This window comes from Meleagris gallopavo, chromosome 9 (genome assembly GCF_905368555.1).
Source record: "Meleagris gallopavo chromosome 9, MGAL_WU_HG_1.1, whole genome shotgun sequence".
Taxonomy (NCBI): domain Eukaryota; kingdom Metazoa; phylum Chordata; class Aves; order Galliformes; family Phasianidae; genus Meleagris; species Meleagris gallopavo.
The window spans coordinates 1,839,910-1,867,593 of NC_139412.1; the positions used below are offsets into that span (position 1 = coordinate 1,839,910).

The window sequence follows — 27,684 nt, forward strand, 5'->3', positions numbered from 1 at the left end:
AGCTGGGACTGCAAGTGTTCAGCTTACACTGCAGTGCTGAGCTGGGGACTCAGCTGTGAAGGCAGCAGTTGTGTTCCTGCAGCAGGAGAACCCTCAGACACAGCAAGGAGTAACTTCAGAATTTAAAACAGAAGAAATTTATTGCAATCAAAGAAAGAAAACCAAAAAAGCAGATGCTGAGCAGGTCCCCACCAACCTCTTCTCTGTGGGGATCTGAGGTTAACCCTGTGAACTTGGAGTCCTTCAATCAAAGGTGATGCGGAAGCTGCGCTCCTGCTCCTTGCGGCGGCTCTCACAAACCTTCGTCACCTCCTCCACCTTCCTCTGCAGCAAGGCTGTGGGATGGAGAACAGCGGCTCACTCTCACCCTCACCCTAACGCAGCCCTGCCCCCATCGGCCCGTGAACCGACACCTGCCGTATTCAGACAGAGCAGGAGTCTCAGGGCAGAGGGATGGGCAGGCAGCACAGCAGAGCTCTGCGGGCACTCAGTGCAGCTCCTGGGCACGGCGGCAGAGAGCAGAGCGAAGCCACCCTGCGCTGCAGCCCGACTGAAAGCAGCCGCCTCCTGGAGGCGTTTCCCTGCCCGCCTCCATGACAGCTGGGAGCGAGGCAGCTTACAGGTTAGCCCGGCTGCTGGAAGCATTTTCCTGCAGGATAACAGCCACAGCAAGCTTTTAACTGCAAGTGCAGTAAAAAGTGCAATGACACGGAGGAGATACAGATCGCTTTCAGTCACATTATAGATTACTTGTTATGCGTTTCCAAATCAGTGATCTGCAAAAAAGCCACGGATTGACTCTCAGCTTTAAATGCAGGAGGCACAGCAATATACTCTTGGCACCAAGCAGAGCAATGTTTAATTTAATTTCATGAAAGCTTATCAGAAGTAACTCAACAAGGCTACAGCATTATGTCACTCTGTGGTTTGGAAATATTCCAGTTGAAGTTTTAATTTTGCAGCGTGCCAAACCCAGAACCTTCCAGTAACATATTAAGCAACACATTTCAGTTTGTCAGTTTGCAAAAACCCACCGTGCAAAAGTGGCATAAAATGACAGTCTGCTTTCTCTGCCTCCTACAGCTCAGCTCAGAACTCTGCTGTAACAAAGAAAGCCATTCCTGCTTCTCTCAGGAGGAGAAAGCAGCTCAGAACAAGGCGTTATCCCAGCTCTCCTGCCAGGGAGGCCAAAGTGGGGATGAAACATCAGTGTGTGTTCAGCAAGCCCGTTCGTGTCAGCGTAAGCAAAGCTGAACAAGCAACGTTAATTTGACTGAAGATCCCCAGTTCCACGGAATGCTTGAACAAGTCAGACGAGTTAAGCCCCACTTTGCACACCTATTCCTAGAGCAGATCCTTATCACCGCTGCTGCAGGACACCCCTGAGGGCGCTTTATGGGAAATGAAGCTGATAAAGAAACTGTTTGATATTCTCTAATGTTCTTACAGTCAGCGTTCTACGAGCTACACCAGGCTTCACAATGAAGGCACGTCTGGAATGCAAGCATTTGCATTTATCTTCTAGAAGAAAGGCTAATTTAGTTCTGACCTAAGCAAGCCAACACCACTATTTATTTTATTTCTCAGTCAGAAGCAGGGTGGCTGCTTCCAGCCCAGAACTGTGCCTGGTGAGAGCAGTGGCACAGCCTGCAGTGAGACCACCTGGTGCTGGTGAGAGCTGAGCTCCTCATTCTGCAGTGCCCCCTGCAGCTGCTAACATCTGTCAGTACCAAAACCACACACAACTCCTAAATCCCTCTCATGGAGGCAATAATCCCTATCAGGAAAGTTCCTTTCTTTTTTGTCCTCAGTGTTGAGCCCCAGATGCAAGATGGTGAATTGGCTGAATGAATCCAAACTAATTAACAGTAACTACAGTACCAAATGTTCACCATCAATTAAATCTTCTGCTCTGCATTACTTCAAGTGACTGTTATGCCATGCTTCCATGCATTGTGGCACTTCAGCAGAGGCTTTTAGTGCACATCAGGAAAATCCAAAGAGAAGATTCCTCAGTGACCTTCAGGAACTCATTTCTAACCAGGTACGTGCTTTACATTTCTGTTTCCTAAGAGCTGCAAGATGACTCTCACCTGAGTTCTGGTCAATCCATTGCAATGAGTCCATGTGTGCATTCAAAATCTTACAGATCTGCTGAAGCTGAACAGAAGGAGAGGGTGTGTTACTGTTACGGCACATTAAAACTACGAGCAGTACAGGACAGTGCTGGACTCTGCCTTTGGGATGCAAAGCAATCAGACTTCTCACTTGCACAGCTCTACCAACACGGTATTTCTGCTATGCAGCAGCTGTGCTGCTTTGCTTCTCTTTGCCATCAAGGAAACAAATTGATTCAGAGTGTGCCTGTGGCTCAGTTTTAGTCAGACTCAGACCCAAAATGCACCACAACGTGAATCTGAGCCTTGAGGTGAGGAAAGAAAAAAGGAACAAAGTAAAAACTTCAGTCTGAAACACCAAAGTGCCATTTTTACACTTAGCCTCTCACTAAAGAGTGAAGAGCTACAAGGAGCATTGAGATCAATGTAATGTGGATCAAAAAAACTCGTGATTTAGATCTTGTTTTCACAAGGATACAAAAGTAGTATAGAAAAAGTATTGATAGCTGTGCTTTTTGCACAAAATGCTCAACCAGAAAGCAGGATCAAAGTTAAGAAACAGCTCTGAATCGAGTTATCTGTTCCAGAATTACACCAGGAGCAAAGAGGGTTCATCTCAGAGTAACTACACAGCCAGGTTGGCTTGCACTGCATTACCAGAGAATCAACAAACGATAAAATGCTTTTCCTAGGTTGAGGCTAAAAGCAGAGCATCCACCAGCAGACAAATGAAGTGCCAGCACTGTTTTATAGCCTGGGTCTCTATTCCAGCACACAAAAGCAGTTTGGATTTACCGGGTCGCTGGTGTCTGCTGGGCGTCCCGATGTGTTCAGGTGCTCAATGATGTCCTTGAGATCTTGTGCCATTCGCTTCAGCTGAGCATCGATGTTCTCAGCCAACTTATAGCTGTAAGAAGCAAGGGAGAATGTGGGCCAGAGTATTCAGAGCAAGCTGGAGACAGCCTGCTCCCAGTCACACTCACTGCAGACAATCAGAATTAGCATCCATGCCTTTCAACCAGGGCATGGCAGACACAGAGGAGGCAACTCCTCAGCTTCCACTCTGCCAGACACTTGGGAGACAGATAAATAACATTGCTGAAGTTTTTTCTGGAAGGTTTTATTAGAAGTGAAGAGAGCAGCTGGTCCAGATTCTTCAAGATTTGCACCTCTTGAACCAAATAATTCCTTAATTACCCCACTAAAATTCAACACTTGCAAGGATGCTCGAGCTGCACGTAATGCACTCCACTCTCTTCACTTCTACCACTAATAATGTTTTTTGAGAGATGATGCCTAAATAACAACACCTTCCTAGACAGCTGGTGAGACCAATATCCACCAAAGCAAGCTGATTTATGAGCTTCCAATTGCAATTCCCATATTTCTAACACATAAAACATAACATAAAACAGGATTACATATTAGAAGAAAGTCTCTGACAGCTAAGTATTATCCTGTATCCCCACTTCTGACTGACCATCACACGTTCAAAACAGATCTCTTACGTCCTCTCCCGTTCTTCATCCGCGTGCTGCAAGTAAATGGTCCCACTCTGCTCCTTCACAGACTCCTCCAGAGGGGTCAGCAAGTCTTCAAGCTCCTTTTGCTGGGACAAAATGAAGTCCAGCTCCTGATCCAGTCTGAAAAGAACAACGTGAACGACTCAACACAATTTAGATCAGGCTGATGTTCAAGAATTTCCATACAACGCGAGACAATGGAGAATAAGAACAAACAATAAAAAAGGTCATCTCAAGTGTTCACAGTTTCTCACCTCTTCTGATCAAGCTTCACCTTCTCTACTTCTCTGTGTAGTGAAGTAATCTGGAAATACAAGACAATTACACCAGGAAAGTTCTGAAGAAATAAGCTATATCTGGATTATATCTGCACGCCACATCTCTAACAAACTTAGCAAGCAGAACCAGGCTGGCTGCCACCTGACCTTCTCTCCATTCTCTATCAGTGTCCGATCCCAGGCGTTCACTTGTGTCGCCTGATGGAGGAAATGCTTCTCCTGATCTTCCAGCTCCAGGCTCCACTTGTTTATCAGACTCTCCAGCTGAGCATATGTCATCACAGGAGGTGCACTGAGAGGAAACGTGGGACAGTACAGAACACCGGGTCAACAATCAAAGCACAACCCTCACAACCCTGCGTCCCCTTCCCTCCACCAGTCACCAGCACTAAAGCTGCCTCCTGCCCCAGGCAGCTGTAACAAAACACTCACCTGGTTGTTGTTGTGGTGGTTACAGCAGCTGTAGAAGTCACAGCTCCGATAGTACCAGTTGTAGTTAATGGTTTAAGGTTCAAAGCAAAGCTAGAAGCAGAAGTGCCTGAAAGAAGAAATTCAGATCCGACACCAGAAGAGGACACCTGCTGTGTAACATCAAGGACACGATCAATACACAGCTCAGCCACATCCCTTTAACAAAGAGCAAATCCCACGTGTGCTGGGAAGGGCATGCAGCACTCCTTGGCACAACTAACACAAGTGGACTGGAAATACTTGATTAGTAGCTCTACTAAAACAAGGAACTGGCAGCCTGCACTTCACATGGCCCTCATCCCTCTCCAACTCCTTGTGCTTTGCTATTAGAGCTGACACTTCTAATAGCACATCCAGCTGCTGCACCACATTGCTGCTACAGGGTATTTTGTAGAGGAGATTCCCACATCCCCACAAAGTAAAGGAGCACCTATCAGACAATGCCCTCACTCAGACCTACAGCACTTTTATCACTGATCTAAACCCTTCAGTCCCTCCACAAACAAGCTTTAGGAATACCCTGAGGGCTTGGCAGCAGCCACACTGTTACACTGAACACTGACAACTCACTGCATCCAGAAAAGGATGCTGCATCCTAAATGTGAACGCTGCAGCAGCAAATTCCACCACGGATTTTCACACAAGGGTTGCCACTTCAGTACAGCACTGAGCACCCGGACTGGGAAAAGTCTGTGAAACTCAACACTTGGAAACTTATAATATGGAAGAAACAGCTTAATGGGGTGGAATCAAATGTAAATTCTTCCTCACCAACCACCCCATAATCCCTGGTCTTTCCCTTTCCTCCTATCCCCACATAAGTCTCTCCCTAGGCTCTCCAGCAATCCTGTATCTACACAAACAGGCCACAAACAGAGCAGGTCATCTCTTTACTTTGCTCACTCCAGGCCAGAACTTCAAAGCCCTGCAGGCTTTCACCCAAAGGCTCTTTGCTGTGGACAAACTCAGAACTCATAAGTAACTGTGAATGTAGGGAGATGAAAAAGGAGAAAAAGGACATAGAAATACTGTGCTATTTTCAGTTATATCAGCACTGCTGTGCTGCTACACTAGTGTGGCCCTTTACACAATCACTAGCAGGAAGACAGGCTTCCTTATCTTCATCAGCATCTGGCTCTTACTGGTGGCAGTGCTGGTTGTTGCAGCTGTTGTTCCAGGAGGCTTTAATCCAAATCCAGACGTTCCAAGACCAGTTGTACCAGTAGAAGGGGCCCCAACTGCAATCAGAACACAACATTACAGTTTGTATATCCCATTAAACACAGCTCCCCGCTGAAAAACAGAACTTCTGAAGCTCCTCGTGAGCAGCGACAGAAGTCTTCAGGAAGGTGGCAAACAGAGAGCAGCTGCCCTTCCAATCATCCCTATAACCACAGCATCTGCTGCTGGCAGACAGCACCAACCGTGCTGCTTGTTTATTCTCTCCTGTACAGATCCGTGTGCTGTGACTCACGTGAGAGGCCTGTGCTGCTGGATGAGGCTGGTGCTGAAGAACTCGCTATAGATGCAAACAGCACAGGGCCTGTGGTACCAAGAAGGGGAGCTGTGCTGGCAGCTGTCGTTGTAGATGCTGTAGTTGTTACTGCAAACAGAAGAAGCGTAGATGACGTGCATGCAGAGCACATCAGGCTTTCACACACTTCAAGTTCTGGTTTAAAAAACTACAGGGAGGACAAAAGACTCAGCAAGCCCTGTGTAATTATTTCCTACCATTTTTTTCCCCCTACCTCCCAGTTTGCTTCCAAAGGACAGAGTGGGTCCCTGGCTGGTGCTCGCAGTCAGTGTTGCTGTGGGTGCACCAGTGGCTGCTGTTGAAACCAATGATCCGAAGTTCAGACCTGAGATAAGAGCAGCAGAAGTAAAAAGATGAACCTTTTACTACAGAAAAACTGATGGCAATACTCAAGTTAGTAGAAGAGCGTAAGCAAAACATTAATATTTAATGTAACAAGGGCTCTGCATTATCCAGGAACGGAACTAGGAATAGCAAGCTCAATACTTAAAAGGCTTTAACAAACGATTCAACACCGATGAACACCATTCTCCCCCGTGAGCCAGCGACCTTCCTCATGTGTATAAGAAATGCTCATCACAGCCATAGCTTTATTTCACGTGAGCAGAAGATTTCAGGCTGTGCACACCACCCCCAGCAGCACTCCTGGTGACAGCTCCCACTCCCAGCTCAGGCACTCACCAGAGGGCTGTCCCCCGAGGCTGAAGGGAGCTGCTGCAGGCTGGGCTGTGCTCCCTAAGCTGGCAGTGGTGGTGGCAGCAGCAGCAGCTGGTGCTGCTCCAAAGGTCAATCCCGTGGGCGCTGCCTGCGGAGCTGCAGTGCTTGTGGTACCAATGTTGAAGCCGGTTGTTCCTGCCTGAGTTGTGGTGCCACTGGAAAATGTGAACCCTCCAGTTGTGCCAGGCTGAGCTGCAGTGGTGGTGGTGGTGGTGGCAGTGGCAGATCCAAACATGAAGCCAGAAGGAGCTGCTGCTTGGCTTGAGGGCACGCTGGTGGGTGCAGAGGTACCAAACCCAAAACCTCCTGTGATTCCAGTAGCTTGAGTTGTGCTCGTGCCTCCAAAGTTGAGTTTTGGTGCATTTCCCCTATAAAAGGGAAAAAAAGGAAGAGCAGTGAGCCAGGCTGTTTAAGTCACGCATCCAGTGAAACAACGACTTGGCATTCTTACTGACCACGTGCTGACAAAACAGCAGACAACCTTTCAGAACGATGGACACTTAGCCAGAATTGTATTTCCATTTTGACAAAGACTTCATTACAAGTCCTGCCATCTGTAACTCTTTCTCCTTACATTGAAGCTCCCTTAATTACTTCCATGCACCAATGCATTATAAGACATCTGCAGTAGTATCAACGAAGCCATTAACTCTCAGTCCCTAGGCACCCTTTTCATTTCCTCCACCTGAGGCTATTCTTTCAGTCACCTTTTACCACTCACCACCACCTTCAGTTCCCTCCCCACTACTCTCACACAGACCAGAGACTGCTGTCACTGAGGCTGCTGTATTGTGACTTTGTACACAATTTTCCCCCTAATGTATGGAGTCTGCTTGAGGTTCAAGTTGACTCAGCACAATGAAGGATGGGCCAACAGATGCTGTGATAGTGTGATGGAATTGTATGCTTGGGTAATAAGTTGTTATAGACCTCAGGAAAAGGTTCTTCACCAGCGGGCTGTAGGCACTGCTGCTGGTCCTCAAGGAGTAGACAGTGCAGGACAAGGGGAAGTGGTTTGAAGTTGAAAGAGGGAAGATTGAGGTTGGATGTCAGTGGGAAGTTCTTTACTATGAGAGCGGTGAGGTGCTGGAACAGCTGCCCAGAGAGGCTGTGGATCCCCGCCCATCCCTGGAGGTGTTCAAGGCCAGGTCGGATGGGGCCCTGGGCAGCCTGGGCTGGTGTTAAATGTGGAGGTTGGTGGCCCCGCGTGTGGCAGGAGGGTTGGAGATTCATAATCCTTTGGGTTTCCAACCCAAACCATTCTGTGACTCTATGAGTGCTGGTACAACACTCTCAGACACGAGGTGTGACTTCAGAACGGTGCTGTGTGGAGCCAGGAGTCGGGCTCCCCCATCCTCGCGGGTCCCTTCCAACTCAAAACGCACGATTGTATGAACCCCACTCTAAGAACCAGCACAGCCCCAAGGCCTCGTTAAAGGCACACGAGCACACACAGAACCCGGGGCACCGGCACCAGAAGTCCGGCGAGCTCCCCGCAGCGGCCCGCCCCGCTCCCCACAGCCCGACCGGCGGCCCTCACCCTAACGGGAACACGCTGGCAGCCGGGGCGGCGGTGGCGGCTGTCGCGGGCGTCCCGAAGCTGAAGGCGGGGGGCAGCGCGCTGCTGGCCGGCGTGCTGAAGGAGAAGGGCGTGACGGGCTGGCTGCTGGCGGGCGTCGGCGCAGCGCTGCCGAACGTGAATCCCGAGGAGGGGGCGGGCGTGAAGGAGAAGCCGGTGGCCGCGGTGGTGCTGGCGGTCGTTTTCGGCGTGCTGAAGGAGAAGCCGCCGCCCGCCGGGGTCGAGCCGAAGTTGAACTGGCTCATGGTGCAGAGACGGGCGAGGAGAGAAACGGAAGCGGACCGATCCCCGCCCGGAACGGCGCACGCGGCCCTGCAGACCCCGGAGCCCCGAGCGGATCCACGCTCCAACCCTCCGCGGCCACCAACAGCCGCGCACACCGATGACGTTACAGACGGCGCACACAGATGCCGCTACGATGACTCACGCCGATGACGTAATTAACGCATGCGCCCAACGCCCGCGCCCGCACTCGCTCTCCCCAGCTGTCCAACCGCCGGCCGCGCGTTCCCGCCCTCGTCAACGATTGGTTGGTCTTGCCGCCACTCGTTGCTCGGCTCTGTTGGATTGGCTGCGAGGGCTAAAGGAGGCGGGAAAAGGAGAGGGGGGCCGTTACCTCAGCAACGACGGACGCGGGAGGCGGCGGTGCCGGGCCTTATGGTCCTGTGCTGCTCTGTGTGACGTGAGGCGGTGTCTTCCGAGACCCAGACTACAAGGGAAAGGCAAGGTACATAGGCTTTGATCTAATTTGGTACTTATCACACAGTGCTCGGAGAAGGGCAGCGCAGTACAAAGGCTTTGTGGTTCCTGTGGTGCTGGTTTTCCCCTGTAGGTGAGGATGGAGGTGGATGTGCCTGCAGTCGGCTCTTTGCAGTCCCTTGCCAAGCTGCTCAGTGATGCACGTGGGGATGAGGACGACGATGACTTTGGTGTGAGTCTTTTGTGTGACTTCTTCACAGTGCCCAACGTAATTAACTAAGGAGATGCAAACCTCGCTTTTCCCAGCGCAAATAAAGAGGGAAATAAAACCTTGGAAGGTTTTGGAGCGGCTGAGACAACTAGGAGATATTTTTGGGTGCCACAAGAATATATCATATCGTAACATAGAATGGCCTGGGTTGAAAAGGACCACAATGCTCATCCAATTCCAACCCCCTGCTGTGTGCAGGGTCGCCAACCAGCAGCCCAGGCTGCCCAGAGCCACATCCAGCCTGGCCTTGAATGCCTGCAGGGATGGGGCATCCACAGCCTCCTTGGGCAACCTGTTCCAGTGCCTCACCACCCTCTGGGTGAAAAACTTCCTCCTAATATCCAACCTAAACCTCTCCTGTCTCAGTTTAAAACCATTCCCCCTTGTCCTATCCACCCTCGTAAACAGAATGGGAGGGATGTTTATTTTTTTAGCCTAAAGGGAACGAGATGTGGCTGAGAGAGCCCTGAGTGCTTAGATTTCCTCCTGCTTTTCTCTGAAGTCTTTTAGAGGTGGGGGCAATTACAGCAGTATGCAGCTTCTGAGTAAAGACTGAAACGTCCAGCAGAAGTGGAATGTGTTAATTCTGTACCAGGCATTAAAGAAGCACAATTGATCACAGAAGTACAATAGGTATACTGGGGACTATAGAATGCGGGAGGGTAAGTAATCATTCTAAAATGAACGATCTGAATGGTTATTGAGAGAAATATCTCTACGTTCTTTTATATCAATTCGTCTCAGGACTTGCAGCAAATCACAGAAGAACTTCTGTTGCTCCTGCAACATGGAGCTGTGCAGTTACGTAGGCACACATGGGTGCTAGGAGAAACAATCTGCCCTTCCCTGCTCAGGAAGGGCCACAGATGCCACCAGATATGTTGGCCAGGGCCACAGAGGTTGCTCAAAATGTTGGCAAGTCTCTTAGAATTTTGAACAAGTTGCATTATGACGCAGATAACAAAAACAGTGAGCATCTGAGCTCCTCATCAGCTCTCAGAGCAGAGCCAGCTGGCTGGCCTGGCAGCTGTGTGCAAACAGTGGCCATTGTGGCATCTGGGGAAAAGATATCTCCTAGAAGTTCCTTTCTGTAGCTGGTAAATGTGGTGCTTCACGCTCCAGCTGCCCTTCAGCTCTTAAATGCTGGCTTTCTGAAGCTGGAGTTATTGCTTCAGAAGTTTATTGCAGTAAACATCCCGATTTTAAAAAGAATTTGTTTACATCTTAATAATAAAATGAATGACACTTCAGAGGCAGAAAGGGAAAATTGCTACAAGTTCTGTCAATTAAGCCTGAGTCAAGCTGGGCAATTTGAAATCTTTGTTTGGATTTAATTTAATGTTCTCTGCAGATGAGGCACTTCTATCAAACCGAGGGATCTTCACACATAGATAGAAATGCCTCACATTGGCCTATTAGCACTAAATTGATTCATGATTAGAGGAAAATGCTGTTGCCTCATATGATCTCTACTGTTAAAAGGAGTTTGCACGTAGCACCCTTGGCTTCTTCTTGCAATATTTTCAGGGCAGGCAAAGCACAACAATTTTCTCAAAATGCCATGGAAACGAATCTTTGAGAAGCACTGCAGGCTGCAGCACTGCTTCTGGCAGTCCTGCCTGCACCCTGTGCATTGGGGTGCTGTGCTTAGTGAGAGGGAGAGAGATTCTGTGCTTCAGTCATGAAATGGAGGAATTTTTGGCTCTAGCAGTGACTTTTGATAATGTGTTGTAATTACTGATGTGATTGTTAATCAGCTGTGGTCTATGATAATTAATTGGAGTCCCATTTGGGTTTTTGCAGCTGTGCTGTTCTGTCAGTGCCATGACTCCTGGTAGCATTGGACCAGTAAAGAAAGAGACTACTGGTAAGGAGTGTTTGTATATCTTAGCACTCAGCTGTGTGTTAACAGACTGCAACAGCTGTTGCAAGTTATCACAGATGGTTTACTTCAATAAGTGAGTGGACCTTTGAGGTGGAAGCCCATTACATTGTTATAGTTACACTAAAATTCTTGTTTTGCTGGAAACTTAACTGCAGAATATATAAAGAGCAGCAGAAAAGGTAACTCTGGAGGGCAGCACCTCCAGTGGTGATGATAAGCAGAGCACAGAATGTAGGCTGGCAGGAGTCATAAGTGGGCAGCAAAAAGCTCCATAGAGATACTCTCAGGGAATTGTTACTGCCTAGAGCAAGCAGGAGGCTTCTAAGGGGGCATCTGGAGGGATCTTCAGGGGTGAGCTGCACAAAACCGAGTCTGGATGAAGGATGAGGGGCTGGGAGGTGTGCTGTGAAGCGCAGGTGTGTGCCTTTGTCCCCAGAACACGTGGCATGAGAAATGAGCTTAGCTCAGGACTGCCCTCAACAGACTGAGAACATTTGTTCTGTTTTCTTCTTACTGCGCCTTGCTCTTTGTCTGCAAACCCTGGTCAGTGTGACCATTTCATTGTAGGTTTGGGACAGTCCGTGTTCTTTTGCTATGGACTTTCCTGAGTCGTCAGTACCTCATCTGGGCTGTGCTCAGTCACTGATGGCTTTGTATGTGAGGGAGAGATCCTTTTATAAGTGACTCTGCTCACTTAAAATCTCGTGTCAGAGACATGGGGGAAGATTAATATTTCATCATTCTCCACTTTAATCATTTTGAAGCGCTGGATATCTTATGCCTGAAAGGACAATTTCCTTGGCATAGAGGTTGGGTAAAGGAGATTTAAGGGAAAGGAATAGAAAATGTCCTCCCTCTTCAAATTCTGATCCTTTATGATATTGAAGGGAATGAGATCACTCGCTACAATTTATTTTGATGAAAAGGTTTTTTTTCTTAGAGTCTAGAAATCTGAAAGTTTTCAGCAAACCAAGGGAAAGAAACAGGGATTTTTCTTATTGCTTACAGATACCTTACAAGTGCAGTCTGAACACAACAAAACCATTTGGAGCACAGAAGAGGTCCCGGAAGGATCCGAATTTGACGACACCTGGGATCCTAGAGAACAGCCAGAGTAAGTGATCTGAGATGGTGTGCTTGGGTTTGACGTGGTTATAATGCAAAGATGGGTCGCACAGCTTCCATGTGAGTGAAACACAGTGGTCTGGAGAGCACGTCAAGAAAAGCTGATGGAAGGACAGCAGCAGTGCAAGTGAAGCAACAAGCAAGGAGGGATTGTAACTTCTCCCTTGGAAACCTTCTGATCTCATAACAGAAAGGTAGAGTTGATTTTTCTTGTCACAAGACACTTTGCAGTGTCAGATGCTTGTACAAAATGAGATGAGGAGGGGAAGCAGACCAGCAAAATGATGTAGAGGCTCTGAAACATGCCACGTTGGTGTGAAGTACCTGGTTCTTCCTGCTGCAGCTGAAGTGCATTCACTTTTCATGTTCAGATTCATAAAGCACTCCAACTTATGTTTATTTCAAAGAATTAAACTCTTCAGAGACAACTACCACCATAGGAAGGAAGGCTTTATGCTGGCAGTTCTAAATCTTTTTATTCAATCTTAGCTTCCCAAGGGACAGCCTTAAAAGGGACAGCCTTAAACAGTCTTTTCCCTTCCTTCTAGAAGTACAACACTTTAGAAATAGGCAAGCATGTTAGTTATGTTGTAGTTTGTAGAGGTCAGAAAGCCTTCAGGGTCGAGTAATTTGCAAAGCAGGGTTCGAATTGATCATCACTGTGATGTGATGCACTGCCCTGGAGCACTGCGTGCTGGAACAGATGGGCTGAAGGCCGTGAAGCTGCACCCACACTGTGGTGTAGTTGTTCCTGAATCTATCACTGGTGAGGTATGGAATGCTCCTCCTTTGCACTGTGGGCACAACAGGAGCTTTATTTCACTCTATTTTTGACCCTTCCCTCCCTGCTGAAAGGGCTGTGATGCAGCCCTTCTCCAGCCTCCAGCAATTACGTCCTGTGTTGCACAGATGAGACAAGAGTATAAATCTTTGTAATAGTTCATCAAATTAAATCGTAGGAAAAGGCCCAAAAGGAAAACAGATGGTTAGAGGTGCATCCAGAGCTGCTAGACAGATTTCTCATTGACTTAGGAATTATTACATATGCACACAGCACTGGAGATGTGAAAAATACTTTCTGTACACTTTTTTCCAACAGCTTTGAGAAGAGGCTCCATTTATTTTGCTCAATTTAGCAGGAGTAATATGTTCTAAATGCAATCTTTCAGTTTGTATTCCCTCATTCATTAAATATCGAGAGCAAAGGAACGTGTGATTCTAGATTTTGTAGGGTTCTAAATTAAACAAATTGATTTGGAGGGGAATAACATTAATGTTGGCCAAATGCAAAACAATTAAAACTAGGCAAGATAACAGAGGCACTTCCAAGCTGCAAGAATAGCTGGGTGACAGAACATGTAGTTGACAGCACCCTTTTCCAGGCCTTTTCCCAAAAGTTTGTGCTTTGGCTACTTGCTGAGGTCCACGTTCACTCAGAATGCCTCTTCTGCTCTACGATCCTGCAGTGCTGGATAGTGAAGTAGAGGCAGCACAGTGATTGCCTGGGGAGGTGAATGCTCGTGTTGTAGCAAACTGTCATGGCTCTGGACAGAAATCCAGTGCAGTTGGCTTGAAGACTTGAAGGAAGACTGGGAAATGGGAGAGAATGTGATAAGGACATGAGTATTCATACAAAGATTGATGACCCTTTGAGAAATATGATTTCCCTCAGCCTCCTGGCCTATCTCTGCTGTTAGCCAACTGCTCTTCTTTTTCAGGTATGAGATTTCATTCAAACAGCAGGTGGGAACAGAGGATGTCTTCTTTGGGATGAGCAGGAAAGACCCTTCCACGGCCTGCTGTGAAGATATGGTGGTGAGCTGAGCCTGTTTCCCATCCCTTCTCTGTGCCCTTTTTCTGCCCAATCTTACCCTCTTGTTGAGACAGAACATAAGCACCAAGCTGCATGGCTGCCTTCAGCCTCCTGTGGGATTTTAGTTTGGAATTATCCAAGTGTTTGTAGCTTAATCTGCTTTTACTAACCTGAGGAACTCATGTACATCTCCTCAAGGAGAAGAAGCTGAAGAGAAGCTGTGCAATATGTGTCACAGAGGGAGATGAAAACAGTCCTAAAACAAGGTTTCACCTTGGACACAGTTTTGGGATGGGGAGAGTCTGGGAAGGAGATGATTTTCATCTGCCTGCATTTGTTACAAAGTTATGAGTTAGCAGGATGCCACAGTATTGCCAGCCTAACAGATCCAGTCCTGTATGATCTGATCAATGACCTCCCTGCTCTCTTGGTACGATTGCTGTGTGATTTTTTTGGAGCTGTATTTACAGATCTACATATCTAATCACAGCTTTAACTCTGCCCATCGTTTCAGATTAAAATCAAGCTGCCAGAGACAAAGTTCTCAGACATCACATTAGATATCCAGGACAAGGTTCTTGACCTCCGAACTCCCCAGAAGTAAGTCAGACAGCACAGTGCTTCCACAGGAAAGCTTAACCCTCTCCTCAGACAGACTTCCTGCACTGAGTGTGGTGTGGGAGGACTTCACACGTGAATAGCCTTCTGTTAGCATCAGTCAGTTCAAGATGCACACTGTGGATTAAGACCAAAATCAGTTCTGTCCCTAGGGGACTAACTGCAGAAAAGTCACCTTTCTCACAGACAAAAGGAGTGTGAATTAGTTACCCCCTGCAGAAATTTAACCTAAAGATGCAACAGTGCTGAAAGAATGCTTGGGAGTGCTCTGAAACAGGAAAGCCAAGAAGAGTAACAGTCCAGATTGTGACTTGTGTAACGTGAAGTTAGTAGAAGAGGTAGCTTAATGCAATGCTGCAGGTGTAGTAAATCCTTCACTTCTGTTTTCTTCTGCAGTTTTGTCTTTTTGGTGACTCACATCTGCCATTATCTTAGTATCCAGCTGTCTCAAGTCACAAGCCTTGCAAATAAAACGTTTGCTGTAAATCTGATGGTTGCTTGGGTACAGCCTGAGCCAGTGCTGTTTTGCAGATGTAAGTGCAAATCTGCTCAGTATGAAAGAAACAAATAAGATCTCAAGTTCTACATACGAAGAAACACTCTGTTCTCACAGATGTATGGGAGGGCTCAAAGGAATTGTTTTCCACTGCACAGTCCTGGGGCTGACTGTAAGCCCAACTGATCTTGTGGACTTTTCCATGTGCTATCAGCTGCTTAACTTCTGTAGGTGAGGTGTAAGTGTGTTTTGACTGTACCTTGGCTGTGGCTCCTACAACACAGTTGAAAAGGTCTGGAACCCCAGTTTGGAGTAACCCCCGTATCCACACTACCATGTTGTCTTTTAGGGTAGGTAGGTGTGTCTTCTTTGAAACCAGTCCGTCCAGAACCTCTAATCCAGCTGTGCCGGTTGTTTCTTGCTATAGAATACAAGCTCCCCCAGACTCTGTAGGCATTTTTCAGGTTTTTACCACCAGGAGAGCATTATCAGTGCAGCTTCTCCTTCCTCTGCATTGTGTGGAAGCAACAACAGTGGAGAGAACTCACAATCCATCGCTGGAAGCTGTTGTAGCCACAGCCAAAAGAAAGGAGATGTTGGAAATCCTCCAGGGCCTATATGGTTGTGTAGCAGTATTGCAGAACTGTGTAGCTTGTCATGGGAAGGCTATACAGAATGGACTTTCCTTGATATACTGATTCTTGAATCACAAGAATGGCTTTCAGTGCTATCTCAATGGCTCACGTGGCTTGGGCCATTAAAACTCATTGTGTCCTCCTTGACAGGAAGCTGCTGCTGCATCTCCCTTGCCCTGTGGACAGCAAGAAGGGGAAAGCTCGTTTCCTCTCTGAAGAGGAGCTCTTGGAAGTCACCCTAAGGATGAGAAGGGAGTTTGATTTCATCAATTTTGCCTGATAGAGAAGTGGAGGAACTTTACAGAAAGGAATCTCTGTAAATCTGAAGTCTTTTCAAAATCTAAGTAGTCGTGAGATTGGTCCCCTTTATCAGTCCAGGGGGACCATAATGGAATAAATTCAGTAAGTCAGGAGGAAAAGGAGGTCAATTCGTCACACCCACAGATCCTGTAAGCTGGGGCTGTCTGCCTCTTGAACTGCTCTGGTTAACATTCTGCTTCCTGCAGTCCGACACGAGCTCTGAATTGGAAAATAGGAGATCACGAAGTCTGCAAGGTGGGGAAAGTCTTTCTGTGGTTAGTGTCTGTAAGTAGCACGAGGAGGCTCTGACCAGCAGCCCTGGTTCGTGGTTACTGTTGGAAGACTTGCAAGTGAGGTGTATTTGGCCCCCAATGCTGGCACTGAGGCCAGTTCAGATCCCCTCCAAAACTCTTTGGGGATCCATAGCCACATCTCTGAGGCTTCTTTACCCTGGCAGAACAAGGCAGGTAGCTACTGCTGGATTGCTGAACAACTCAGCTCTTTTGAATGGTTTTTGACAATATATGGTTCAATGTCATCCATTCACCTGCTGTCCCTCCAGCTATTCTTCTGATCTTTATTAATAAAAGAATATGCTCTAATGAACCATTCTGGTTACTTTTCACTCTTCCTCCTCTGCGTTATACCCCCCAGAGACTTCCTAAAAGTGGAAGGAGGGGAATTTTGCATTACAAAGTACCATTTTCTTAAAGGGCTGAAGTGCAGCAGGAGCTTTTGTTTTGGCCTTCAGGTCTAATCTGGAGCGACAGAGATGGGTAACCAAGAGATTTCTCTCACCACCTTCTGGGCAAATACATTCACTTAGTGCTGTTAAACGTGCAGGAAGCAAAGAGATCCACTCAGCAATCAAAGAGGAGAGGACAAGCAGGGCTGGTACTTTGATGGGTCTTAATCAAATCTTTTAATCACTGCAAAAATAAAATGGCTTTGGGTCCTGCATTTGTCTGGCTATAAAAATAAAACAAAATTGGCCAGCTAGGCTATGGATGGCATCCATGCTGCTGAACTTGAGGTAGGAAAGGTGAATTCTCTGTTGAAGACATTGATGGTGATTTTTCAGATGTATTTTTGTCAATTGGAGTTTTCAGAGTTTGTTGTTTGTAATATACTTCTTTATAACTCTCAGATAAACCTGATGGTGTTTGTGTGCTTCAACCACTTACCTTAAAGTGGCTCCATTCCTTGGATCGGAGTAATACTGCCCAATCTCTGCCTTGGTGTTAGTGCACTGAGAAACAGCTATGACTCATCCTAAGCCACTGGGCACGCTGACAACATTCAGGGGCAACTCCAATTTGCATTTGAAGTTTCCATACGTTGCATTTGAAAATCTCTTATTCCAACAGAGCCACGGGGAGGGGAGCAATGCAGATGTATGGAAGGCTGAGATCATTCCTCCTGACTCAGTCAGTACTGCGTGTGATTGCCAACAAGTGACACTGAGGCTGTTCTTGGAAAAGGCTTGCCTTGTGGTCCATGGGCAACGTGCTGCTGTGCTCTTCTGCTTGTGATGTCGCTTGCAAGAAGTGGGGGCTTGGCCCTGTTGTTCTACACGTGTGCACAAAACATTTTCCCAAGGGCATCCCATTAGCCCACAGCAAAGAAGAGAGTGAAGCTCTGCTCTTCCAAGCCCTGTCCCAGTCCTCAGTCCACAAGGAAGCATTGCCCTTATATTTGACTGCAGTAATTTCTTTAGCCTTAAATCAAGATCTGTTTAACGTGACATTAATGTTTGATGCTGACGACGAAGGTGAGTTTGGCTCATTTTGTCTCTCTCCAGTGCATCAGTCTGATTTCAAATGGAAATGAGCGTGTGCCACACTGGTATCCATGTCCTATTTTCTCCCCATACATTTTTAAACCTGTGTACATTTCATTTGCATTCAAGAGGCAAAAATCTCAGAGGTAAGTAAGTTTTGTAAGAGTGTTGGCTGCTGAATAGGAAATAGAAATACAAATCAGTCCCAGGATGTGCACGTTGCTGTTCTGATCGGGCCTCTTGCCATCACCCTATGGAGATCCTCTTGTGTTATTTTTCTCCTCTCAAGGAGACCGAGGCTGCCCTAGAACAGCTCTTGATTTTGGTGGGCTTTTGGTGGCTCGTTTGTTTGCTGTGGGTTTTTGTGGTGGTGTTTTTCTGTGGGTTGTCCCAAGAAGCAGCTGGTCCAAGGGACCGGAATTCGGCGAGGTGCTGCCAGCTCCAGCACAGTTAACTTGTTTTGCAAATGCTTGGAGGCAGTTCTGCTTTGCTGAACCAGCGCTGGCAGAACATCTTTTGAAGGGGATGCAAAAACCCCTCTCTCTGCCTCTGAACATCAAAGCTATTGCCTAAGTACCACTCCAACACCTGCAGGCATCTTAATTAATCAAAATTATGAGCCCAGTTAAACAACCCTGCCATTAAGCCCCAGCCATTAAGCATCATCAAGCTTTATTTGGTTCCCTAAGAAACATCTTGATTAAATGTATTGCAGTCAAGTAGAGGGTAGTGTAGCTGTGGAAGTGAGATGGAGGCTGTTAACAGAAGTATCCTGGTAAGCACTGTGTGGTATTGCCTTGCGGGCACCTTGTTTCCCTCAGTGGTGCAGGCAGAGCCATTGCTCCTGTAGGGATTTGCTCCTGCACCCCAGCCACGGTGTTGCACTGAAGTGTGCATCCCAGCTTGCTCTGTGTTTCACTTCCCATAGTCTTCTTGGTCATCTTTGAGATCCCAGCCCTGGAACAGTGGCACGGACAGCACAGGGGCACCTTTGGTTTTGCAGTTTTTCTCTCCAACTGATGAACTGTTTGACCGCTTTAGCCTTTCTCAGTTCAAAGTCACCTCTTCATGCTCTCATTTGTGGAGAGAAGATCTGAGGTTTACAGGTATGCTGATGCTGTCCACCCACGCTCCTTGGGGACCAACTCTCCTTTATCACTGGTCTCTATTGTGGCTCTAGCAGCTGCTGTCCTGCTGCTGACCAGCACTCCAATCCGTGCTGCTTGAGCTTGGTGGTTCCAGCAGCCAGCAGAGGCTGCCTAAGCAGCCAGGCTGCATTTGGCCACCTATCTCCTGCAGCTGCAACAGGGCGTGGAGAAAGAAATGCCTTCTGGAACATTCTTTTCTTGGAAAGCTGCATAAAAGGGCAGGGATAGAAATGAATAGAGCTGAATTTGTTGAATTTTAAGGCGATGATGAAGGCAAACCAGATGTTTCCTGGACATCTAGGATCTCTAACAGATGTAAGCGGCCGTGGCTGAGGTCAGCAGTGCTCTGAGTGTTGGGTGGGCTCCACGTGTGCCTGGTAATGAGGATCTGCTGTCCAGCGTTTGTCGCAGGCCCCGGGTGATGATCTTGGTGAGGAGGCTGGGAGAGGTGTGATTTGTGCTAGGGTCTGTACTGTGCCCGGGGGGCTGGAGGAGTAGCGGGGTGACGGCCGAACGTGGGAGGCTCTGACAAGGTGAGAAACGCTTCGGGTGCTCAGCCTCATTCCTTAAATCAAGGGGACTGTTTGTGTCCTTGGAGGCTGGGATAATAACCCACAAGCTGTGAGGGGAGTGTATGGGTGAGCTAACGGGGCCAAGCAGTGCAGCAGGAGGATGGCCCTGGGCAGTGCTTACACAGCTCCACTTCTCTGCTGGGGCTGTTCCTCCTCAAAGCGTTGCTGAGCAGCTCGAACCCCATTACATCTGAGTTTGTTAAATAACAGCCCTACCCTGATGGTCCTCTGTGACATTTTGTCCCGTGCTATTCATTGGAGGGGGTGGAAGTTGGCTGGGGATGGTCCATGTGCAGAGATGCAGGCGCTGAAGCTGGCTATGGGAGGTGTGGAGGGAAGCATCAGTGCTGTGCATGGGAGGAGGCTGCCACGCTGACTGGGAGCTCCCCATGAAAAGTAAGGGCTGTAGAGCCACCTGCTGCAACCTCAGAGCCTCTTCTGTTCCCGTTACCACGTTCAGGCTTCTGGAGGCAGTGGGATCACAACAGCTTGACTTCCTTCTGTGGGCAAACAAGAAAGAGCTCTTCCTGCCGTGACCTCATGTTCCAATCCTGCCCTCGGTAAGCTGTACCTTACGTATCTGTTGCGAATGCAATCTTCCCCTGCCCTGCTCCTCATTGAAAATAACTGAGGTGTTGGCACTGGGACCCTGGGGGTGTCCCAGGGGGAAACTGGTGGAGCTGGCAGGTGGGAGATGGCATCTCCAGCTGGAAGGCGGCACCCAGCAGGCTGTTGGCACCTGCTGTGCCTTCACACACTGCGCGAGGGCACCCACATCCAACCAAAGGACCCGGCGCTCCCAGAGCAGCTGCTAATTCCACACCGTGGCTCTCTGATGGATGCTGATGGGTGACAGCTCTGCGCTCCCATCATGACGATGTGGCAGAGGGGTAGTATTATGGGATGGGGCCAGTGGGGTGGTGCTGGAGCAGCACTGTGTGGCCGAGCACAGGAACTCTGTGCTGCCGGTGGCTGCGTGCTCCATCCAGGCCCCTCTTCTACCTCCGATGAATGCCGAGAGAGGAGGATGAGCTCTCTGGAGGATGGTGGGGGCTGAGTATCCTGCAGAATAACTGCAGAATGGCAAAAATAGCTCCTTAAAAGCCTCTGAAGCGGAGCCATCCTAATGGCTGCTCCTGACGTCTCGGGCTCCACGTCTCCCCCGTGTCGCTGCTGAGCACTCGGGATGCATTCAGCCCATTACGTCGCAGCAGTTATTTGAATTTCCCAGGCTGATTTTTGTGTTCACTTCTTCCATATTCTCCACCGTCACTCTTATGGGCTCTCTCAATCATCTCCCCCTCCGTGCCCATGTGTACACACACGAGTGCCTCTCTGCATCCCCAACCTGCAGCCTCGTCCCTGTTTGAAAGATGTTCCTCTATCAGCACAATCTTCAGAGCACTGAATTGAACAGGGAATTGGATTTCTGTGGCTGCAGTATCTCAGCATCTCTCCCTCTGCACCCGCTCCGTTTCCCTGCATGCTCTCCAGGATGTCTCCACCGTTCTGGCAGCGCTTCCATATTTCATTTCAGGCAGATCAGGTCTGCAGAGCTCAACCCTCTGAAGACACTTTGTTGCCAGCAGGCGCACAAGGCACTGACTGGGGCTTTGTGGGGCTGTGCTGCAGTTTGCTGGCTGTGCCTGTGGCAGGATGGAGCAGGCAGGGGCTCACAGAGACCAAGGAGTCCCCAGCTGTCCTCCACCGGTGCCAGCAGCGGGGCAGGTTTGTCATCAGTCCAACCCCATTTGCATCACGGGCGTTTGGAGCCAAACCTGAAGGGCAAGGGATGCTTCATGTTGATCTTTAGACTCCAGCTCTGTGCTTAATAGCTCACCATCTCGGTGCTGTGCTGCTGAGCCAGGAGTCCCACAGAGGTCAGCTGGGGGCTCTGCCTTTGACATCTGCACTGTTATGGTGGGGATGCAGCGCTCACACTCAGTGGAAATGGGACCATTCCTTCCCTCTGCCTGGAAACACAGCTTCACCAAAGCACCCAGGCTGCTCTCAGCTCCTGTCAGCACATCTCAGAGGGACACTGCTTCTGGAATCCTGGACTGGGGTTTTCTGTCAGTGGAAATGCAGGCTAAGACGAAAGCATCAAGGAACCTGTGAGCCCTGCAGACACCAGTTTAAACAGTTGCCAGCTTGGAAATACCGGCTCTTCCTTTTTATCAAATCACACCCAGCATCGCTGGTGCTAAAGGAACAGGATCAAATTGTCTCCTTAGTTTTCCCAGTGCGTTGACTCGCTGCACTTGGCAGCATTTGCAGTCAGATCCATCTTCCCTGGCCAGGCACTCACTGCTGGCAGAGCACGCAGGGGAGGGGAAAGGAGAAATAAAAGCATGCTGCACGATGGCCCCAGCCTGTGCCTGCACCTGGGGTGGGCTGAGCACCTGTGGCTGTGCCCCGGCTGTGCATTTCCCACTTGTTCAAGCTGCTTCTGCATTCCAGGAGTTGGAATCCCGCTCCACTTCTGAGTTTTTGAAGGGACTGAGCTGCCTATGGAGGTGTCTGCCTGCTGTCTGTGCTGCTGCCTTCAACCTCATTAAGCACCTGGGGTCAGAGGGGCTGGGGTGACACATGTGCCTCTGCTCTCCTCTCTGAGCTGCACAGCTCCCGGCCCACGGCTGTGCTGGGGGATCCCCTCTGGAGGATGCTGACATTGCACTGAGCACGTTACTCTCGTTGCAGCTCTGCCACTGCCAGCACAGCCCGGTGTGTGCCCTGTGTGCATGTGCTCAGGTGTTGCTATGCTTCTTCCTTTCCAGATCTCCTCCTCCTCACACCTCTCCTCCCTGCTGTGCACCCAGCACTGGCTCTTTTCTTTGTCGCTGCGGGGGATTCCTTTCTCAGTGAGAATCCTCCTGCTGCCTCTTAAATCTTTCCACTTTCCGTTGAAGTGCTGCAGGCCTGGTGAGGCTGAATGGGATGGAGATGTCCTCAAGGAGGGCTCCAGCTCCTGGGGAGGCACTGGGGTTGCTCTCAGTGCCAAAGCTCCTGCTCCCACCCCCATGCTTCTCCCCTTGTGCCTTCAGCATTTGCACAGCGCTGATGGGAAGAAGCTGACCTCTCCAATTAGTGCTTACAGTGTGATTGCAGCCAAGCCAGGTGCTCCAGCCACAGCGGGGGAGTGTCATCTCCATTCATTGCTTTATTATTGCTGTAACCATGCAGGCCTGCAGTTACCTTTAATTACAGGCTCTGTTAGGGCCAGTCGTGCTCTTTCATGAGCAGTTTGGAGGTCCGTGCTGCCATGCAATGGGAGCACTTACTGTCATGTCACCATTCAGTCTGGGCTGATGCCTGGCTGCTAGTAAGTGGGGATGCTGCTGAGTAAGGGGAAGGGAGAGGGGAGGGCTGTGCTGCCCTCAGCTGTGCCACTGGGCTCTGTGCTCTGGAGCTGTGCTTGGGGAACTTGAGGATGCGCAGAGTGCAGCACAGAACCCTATGGGCTGCAGGTAGCTTTGTGCCATGCTGGAAATTGGAAGAGGTCTGCATCTTTGTTTCTTCTTTTAAATTAAAAGTGCCCCAAGGGCTGCCAGCATCCTCAGCTAAACAGAATACAATGCAAAATGCAAAAGGACAGCGAGAAACCATCAGATTTGCAGTCCCAGGAGAGAGCAGCCGCACCGATTAGCAGCAGGGCTGGGCAACTGCCTGACTAGAAGGGGAATTTGCTCCCCACTCAGCACATGGGGCTGGGGAGCACTGCTCTGGGTTTGCACTGTGCTGAACAGGAGGAGAGGAGGTGACCTGGTGGGGGTACATGTGGAGCTGAGTCCCATCCCTGGCCCAACCCCACACACGTGGCAGGGACAAGGCTGGGCTTCCACCACAGCACCCTCCCACCCAACAGGCGGCTTCAGCACGTGAGCAGGATGATGAGGGATGGTGGCAGAGCAGAAGGGGCCTCTCTCAGCTATGGGTCACAAACTGATGGCTCTAGCACTTCGTATTCCACTTCTAAACAGGATTACTGAGTAAATCCAAGACAGAAGATAAGATCCTGCTCATCTACAATCCACACAAAGAGCTTTCCCCCGTCTGGCCTTATTAGGAGCATCTTGGGGACGAGAAGGAGGAGAAAGGAGTGATTCAAAGGGAACATCAAAATGCATTTCCATGCATTCCACACAGGCAGGGCGCTGCTCCCGGCCTCGCAGCACAGCAGCTCCTGTTCAGGGCTTCTTGAGAGGGACCCAGAGCTGTGGGTTCCCATAGGGTCTGTTTGCAATGCTATTTTGATGGCACACATCTGAAGTGTTGGATCAGGAATTCAACACCATCTTCTGTTCTCACTCCTTTCAGCCCATCTCCATAAAAGAGGGAAACACAAATGCTTTGCATCTAAAAATAAATGGAGTCCTCTGTTTTCCCCGTGCTGTTGCAGGCGGTGTTTGGGGCCCCAGCAGTGCCCTCACCCTACTGATGGTGGCTGACGTGTTCCCTCCATGTGGTCAGTGGGCACAGTGGGGCTGTGGTTGGACTGTATCACCTTTTCCAACCTTATTGCTCCTGTGATTCTGTGAAAGTTTGGCTCTTGCCTTGGACAACCCCGGGAGGTCTCTCCCAGCTCCATCCAAGTCCCTCTCCCAGGTTGAGACTTCAGGAATTGGGCTTCTAAATATCAGAAGATTGATCTGAACACCACAACTCATTTATTTTTAAATACCAGTTCTTTGATGCTTATCCTCTGCTGCTAGGTGTGCATCCCCGAGCCTCTCCGGGTATTTATGAGGCCTTGAAATTTAATCCTTAAAGAACGTGTTAAAAATTCAGTCCTTCATGCATGGCTCTGTGATTTTGGAGGCTGAGGTTTGGAGGAAAAAGCAAACATGGGGAGCACGTGGTGGGACAGCAAAACAGTGAGGTGTGGCACGGCATGGCATGGCACGGCATGGCACAGCATGGCACAGCATGGCATGGCACGGCACAGCATGGGACAGAATGGCATGGCACAGCATGGCACAGCATGGCATGGCACGGCACAGCATGGGACAGAATGGCACGGCACAGCATGGCACAGCATGGCACGGCATGGCACAGCATGGCACAGCATGGCATGGCACGGCACAGCATGGCACAGCATGGCATGGCACAGCACAGCATGGGACAGCATGGCACGACACAACATGGCATGGCACAGCATGGCATGGCACAGAATGGCACGGCACAGCATGGCATGGCACAGCATGGCATGGCACAGAACGGCACGGCACAGCATGGCATGGCACAGCATGGCATGGCACAGAACGGCACGGCACAGCATGGCATGGCACAGCATGGCATGGCACAGAACGGCACGGCACAGCATGGCATGGCACAGCATGGCACAACACAACATGGCATGCAGGTGGGGTCACCCAGCTGGCAAAGGGACCACTTGGTGCTCACAAAACTGGGGATCAGCTGCTTGTTTTCCTCTTTTTATCTCTGTTAAGCAAAGGCAAAACACTCTGCTTCCTTTGGGGCAAAGCACTCTGTGCGCCCAGGGATTCCTGCTTGAGGGAAGGAACCAGAGAACACATTGAAAGCCTGTACATGCGTGGGGTGCATTTCTGGAGGGATTTGTGCCTCCTGAGGAACGTTCAAAGGCATCCACAAGCCTCTGGCGTGCTGCTGTGGCTACCGAGGGATGGGGCAGCCCTGAGCTCAGTAGCACCAGCACCAAACTCCTGGGGCTCCGGAGGCGCAGCCAGAGGTCCCATCTCCCTCCCTGCCCCCGCAGTGCTGATTTCCATCACTTGCCCCAAAGGATCCGCCGTCCCACAGTGCCATCGCTTCTGGGCTGGACTGCTTTAGGACACACAGCCTTCACGCTGCCCCAGCTGGAGTCCCCACCTCCAGCCTGTATGTCAGCTGCGGCCGCCTGCAGAGCTGCTCTCATGCCGGGGTAACACCTGCCAGCTCCCAGGCACAAAGGTGGAAAGGCAGAGGACAGCTAGAAACAACTCAGGAAAGCATCTGCTTAGAATAGAAAGAGGTGTGTAACCATGGCTTCAGCTCTGTGCTGCGTGCCTGAAATGCAGATGTCTGCCACTGGCTCTGCTGGGCCGGAGCTATCAGCTGTGTAAAGGGACCAGAAAGCACTGGGGCCCAGGCTGGGGGTGGTGCTCAGTTTGGTGTGATGGCCACAAATGATCCCCAGCTCCGGACCCAGAATCCCCATCTGCAGTGAAAGAGCTTTCCTGGGCACTTCTGTCCCCACCATGGGACGTGGAAGCCCCAGCTGTGTGCCATCCAGCCCTCCCACCCCTCCAGCATCCCCTCCAGGGAGGGATTTACCCCAGGCAGGAACCGGCGCATGCTGAGAATGAGAATTCAATATCTGAATGCCTTCAGTTCCTTCCTCCAAATAAATCACTGTGTGACTCTAATTATTGTGCTTGTCCTGCATACACACCAGCTTCGTACAGAAAATGAGTGTGGAAGGATTTATGACTGCTGATCCTTGATCTTCCGTTTTTGATATTAAAACATGTTTAATTCATTGCAACATGGATGAAAATAAGGGAGGCCACGGATGGACTCCAGGAGTGGTTGGGAGTTCGGTTGCTGCGCTGCCTGCCTTGCAGCAGGACTGCCCGTCCTCCCCTCTGAGCCCACCTGAGCTTGGAATCTGCCTGAATCCTATTTCATGTAACCACCCCACTTCATCCAGCTGTGGATCTGTGGCTGTTTGGACAGCAGTATGGAGAGAACTGTCACCAAGACGTTATTTCTGAGGAGGGACAGTTTGCAGCCTCATTAAATGCAACAAGAGTCGGAAATTGCTGAGGTTTGAGGCTTCCCTAAGCAATCGGCCATCTCTGCTGCTATGAATCATCTCCTGCTTTCCAAAAAGCTCTCCTCTGTGCTACAAAAGCCCTTGGCCTTCGGGGCACAGTTTGCATTGAATCTCCAACTATCGTGCAAGCATTTCCAGTATAGTCTGGTAGCATCCTCCGTATCCTAGATATTCTCCCAGCCTTCCCCAGCCCCTGCTGTTATTTGGGGTCGATTGGTGCTGCGGCTAAAAGCCCTTTAAACACTCTTATTAGCACTGAAGGTGAGGTCTGCAGTGTGCCCAGAACTGCAGGGCAAGGGCAGTAAATCAGCTTTCACTTCATTACAACGACTGGAAAATCCTGATGGAGAGCAGCAGAGGTGTCCTCGAAGGGGCCATTGCCCAGCAGCGAGCTGCCAGCCCTGTGCTTTGCTCCTGATTTATTTTCCTGCTGAGCTGCAGGATGGCTTTGAGCTCCTTGTGCTGCCAGGGGGGCTGCAGGTAATGCTGGGGCCTGGCTGGCAATGAGGGCTGGTGTGATGGGCACACATCTCGGAGCAGGGGGTGCTGGAGATGGTCCCAGATATTAAGTCCTCTCCCTTGCGTGGCATTGAGGAGCAGCACCGTATTCTCACAGTCCTTAATTCATCCCTATGACAGGCCTTAGATCAGACCCCCACCTCCTAATAGAGATATGTAGAGAAAAAGGCTGCTTATCCTCTTCCATTTCCCCCCACCCCCTCGGGTGGGGAGCTGCTCTGTGCTCAGGTGTGTGGAAGCAGCACCAAGAGGAGCCCACGTACTGCCCTCTCTCTGCTGCACTCCTGATTTATCCCCAGGAAGGAGGAATTGTGGTCGTTCCTCACCTGTAAAGGGGGCGGCAGCCCTTGGGGGTCTGCAGGCTGCGATGCAAAGGGGGAGAAGGAAGCAGAGAGATGCCCTTCTGCCCCACGGGGTGCTCGCTGCGCTGGGACCCGCGGCTCTATCTGCGTTCCTCTCGTAGCACACGTGTGCCATTAAGAGAAAAGAAAAAGATCAGTGCTCCCAGAAGCTAAAAATAACAGCAGGCAACGAACGGGGTTTGGCCAGGAGACAGTACGGGAACGCGGGGGAGTGGAGCAGGAGGTGTAATTTCACTGCTGCTCCTCCAGCAACAGGGCGAGGGAGAAGGGGATGAACCGAGGCAGCCATCGGCGAGGTAAACAGTGCGTGGCCCCACGGGGGGGGAGGTGGGCAGAGCTGGGGGGTGGTGGGGCAGAGCTGGGGGGTGGTGGGGCAGAGCTGGGGGGTGATGGGGCAGAGCTGGGAAGTGGGAGATTGCTGCGGGCTGCGAGTAGTGGGAGCCGGG

The 27,684-nt window shown here is 49.8% G+C and overlaps 2 protein-coding genes across 2 annotated transcripts; one reads left to right on the forward strand and one right to left on the reverse strand.

Annotated features, from left to right (window-relative positions):
- Nucleotides 1-121: 121 nt before the first annotated feature.
- Nucleotides 122-8,622, reverse strand: LOC100542318 (nuclear pore glycoprotein p62). Its single transcript, XM_085230291.1, has 12 exons — nucleotides 8,181-8,622; nucleotides 6,605-7,008; nucleotides 6,138-6,248; nucleotides 5,864-5,992; nucleotides 5,532-5,627; nucleotides 4,351-4,456; nucleotides 4,066-4,210; nucleotides 3,895-3,944; nucleotides 3,626-3,760; nucleotides 2,913-3,024; nucleotides 2,094-2,160; nucleotides 122-335 (listed from the first exon to the last, which is right to left on the reverse strand). Exons 1-12 carry the CDS (start codon nucleotides 8,462-8,464, stop codon nucleotides 244-246), a joined length of 1,731 nt encoding a protein of 576 aa, XP_085086417.1. The 5' UTR covers nucleotides 8,465-8,622; the 3' UTR covers nucleotides 122-243.
- A 166-nt stretch (nucleotides 8,623-8,788) lies between these two features.
- On the forward strand, nucleotides 8,789-16,667 carry DNAAF6 (dynein axonemal assembly factor 6). The gene is made up of 7 exons (XM_010715039.4): nucleotides 8,789-8,946; nucleotides 9,052-9,150; nucleotides 10,993-11,056; nucleotides 12,083-12,188; nucleotides 13,918-14,014; nucleotides 14,527-14,612; nucleotides 15,912-16,667. The coding sequence occupies exons 2-7, from the start codon at nucleotides 9,058-9,060 to the stop codon at nucleotides 16,039-16,041; spliced, it is 576 nt and encodes a 191-aa protein (XP_010713341.3). The 5' UTR covers nucleotides 8,789-8,946; nucleotides 9,052-9,057; the 3' UTR covers nucleotides 16,042-16,667.
- The last annotated feature ends 11,017 nt before the right edge of the window (nucleotides 16,668-27,684 follow it).

Excerpts from the sequence above, each read along its gene's own strand:
- LOC100542318 (XM_085230291.1), bottom strand. The coding sequence starts at position 8,464 with ATGAGCCAGTTCAACTTCGGCTCGACCCCGGCGGGCGGCGGCTTCTCC. Across the intron at positions 5,993-6,137 it reads CTTTGGAAGCAAACTGGGAG|TAACAACTACAGCATCTACA; the intron begins GTAGGGGGAAAA and ends TTCTGTTTGCAG. Across the intron at positions 2,161-2,912 it reads CAGCAGACACCAGCGACCCG|CTTCAGCAGATCTGTAAGAT; the intron begins GTAAATCCAAAC and ends CCTTCTGTTCAG.
- DNAAF6 (XM_010715039.4), top strand. The coding sequence starts at position 9,058 with ATGGAGGTGGATGTGCCTGCAGTCGGCTCTTTGCAGTCCCTTGCCAAG. Across the intron at positions 9,151-10,992 it reads AGGACGACGATGACTTTGGT|CTGTGCTGTTCTGTCAGTGC; the intron begins GTGAGTCTTTTG and ends GGGTTTTTGCAG. Across the intron at positions 14,015-14,526 it reads CCTGCTGTGAAGATATGGTG|ATTAAAATCAAGCTGCCAGA; the intron begins GTGAGCTGAGCC and ends CCATCGTTTCAG.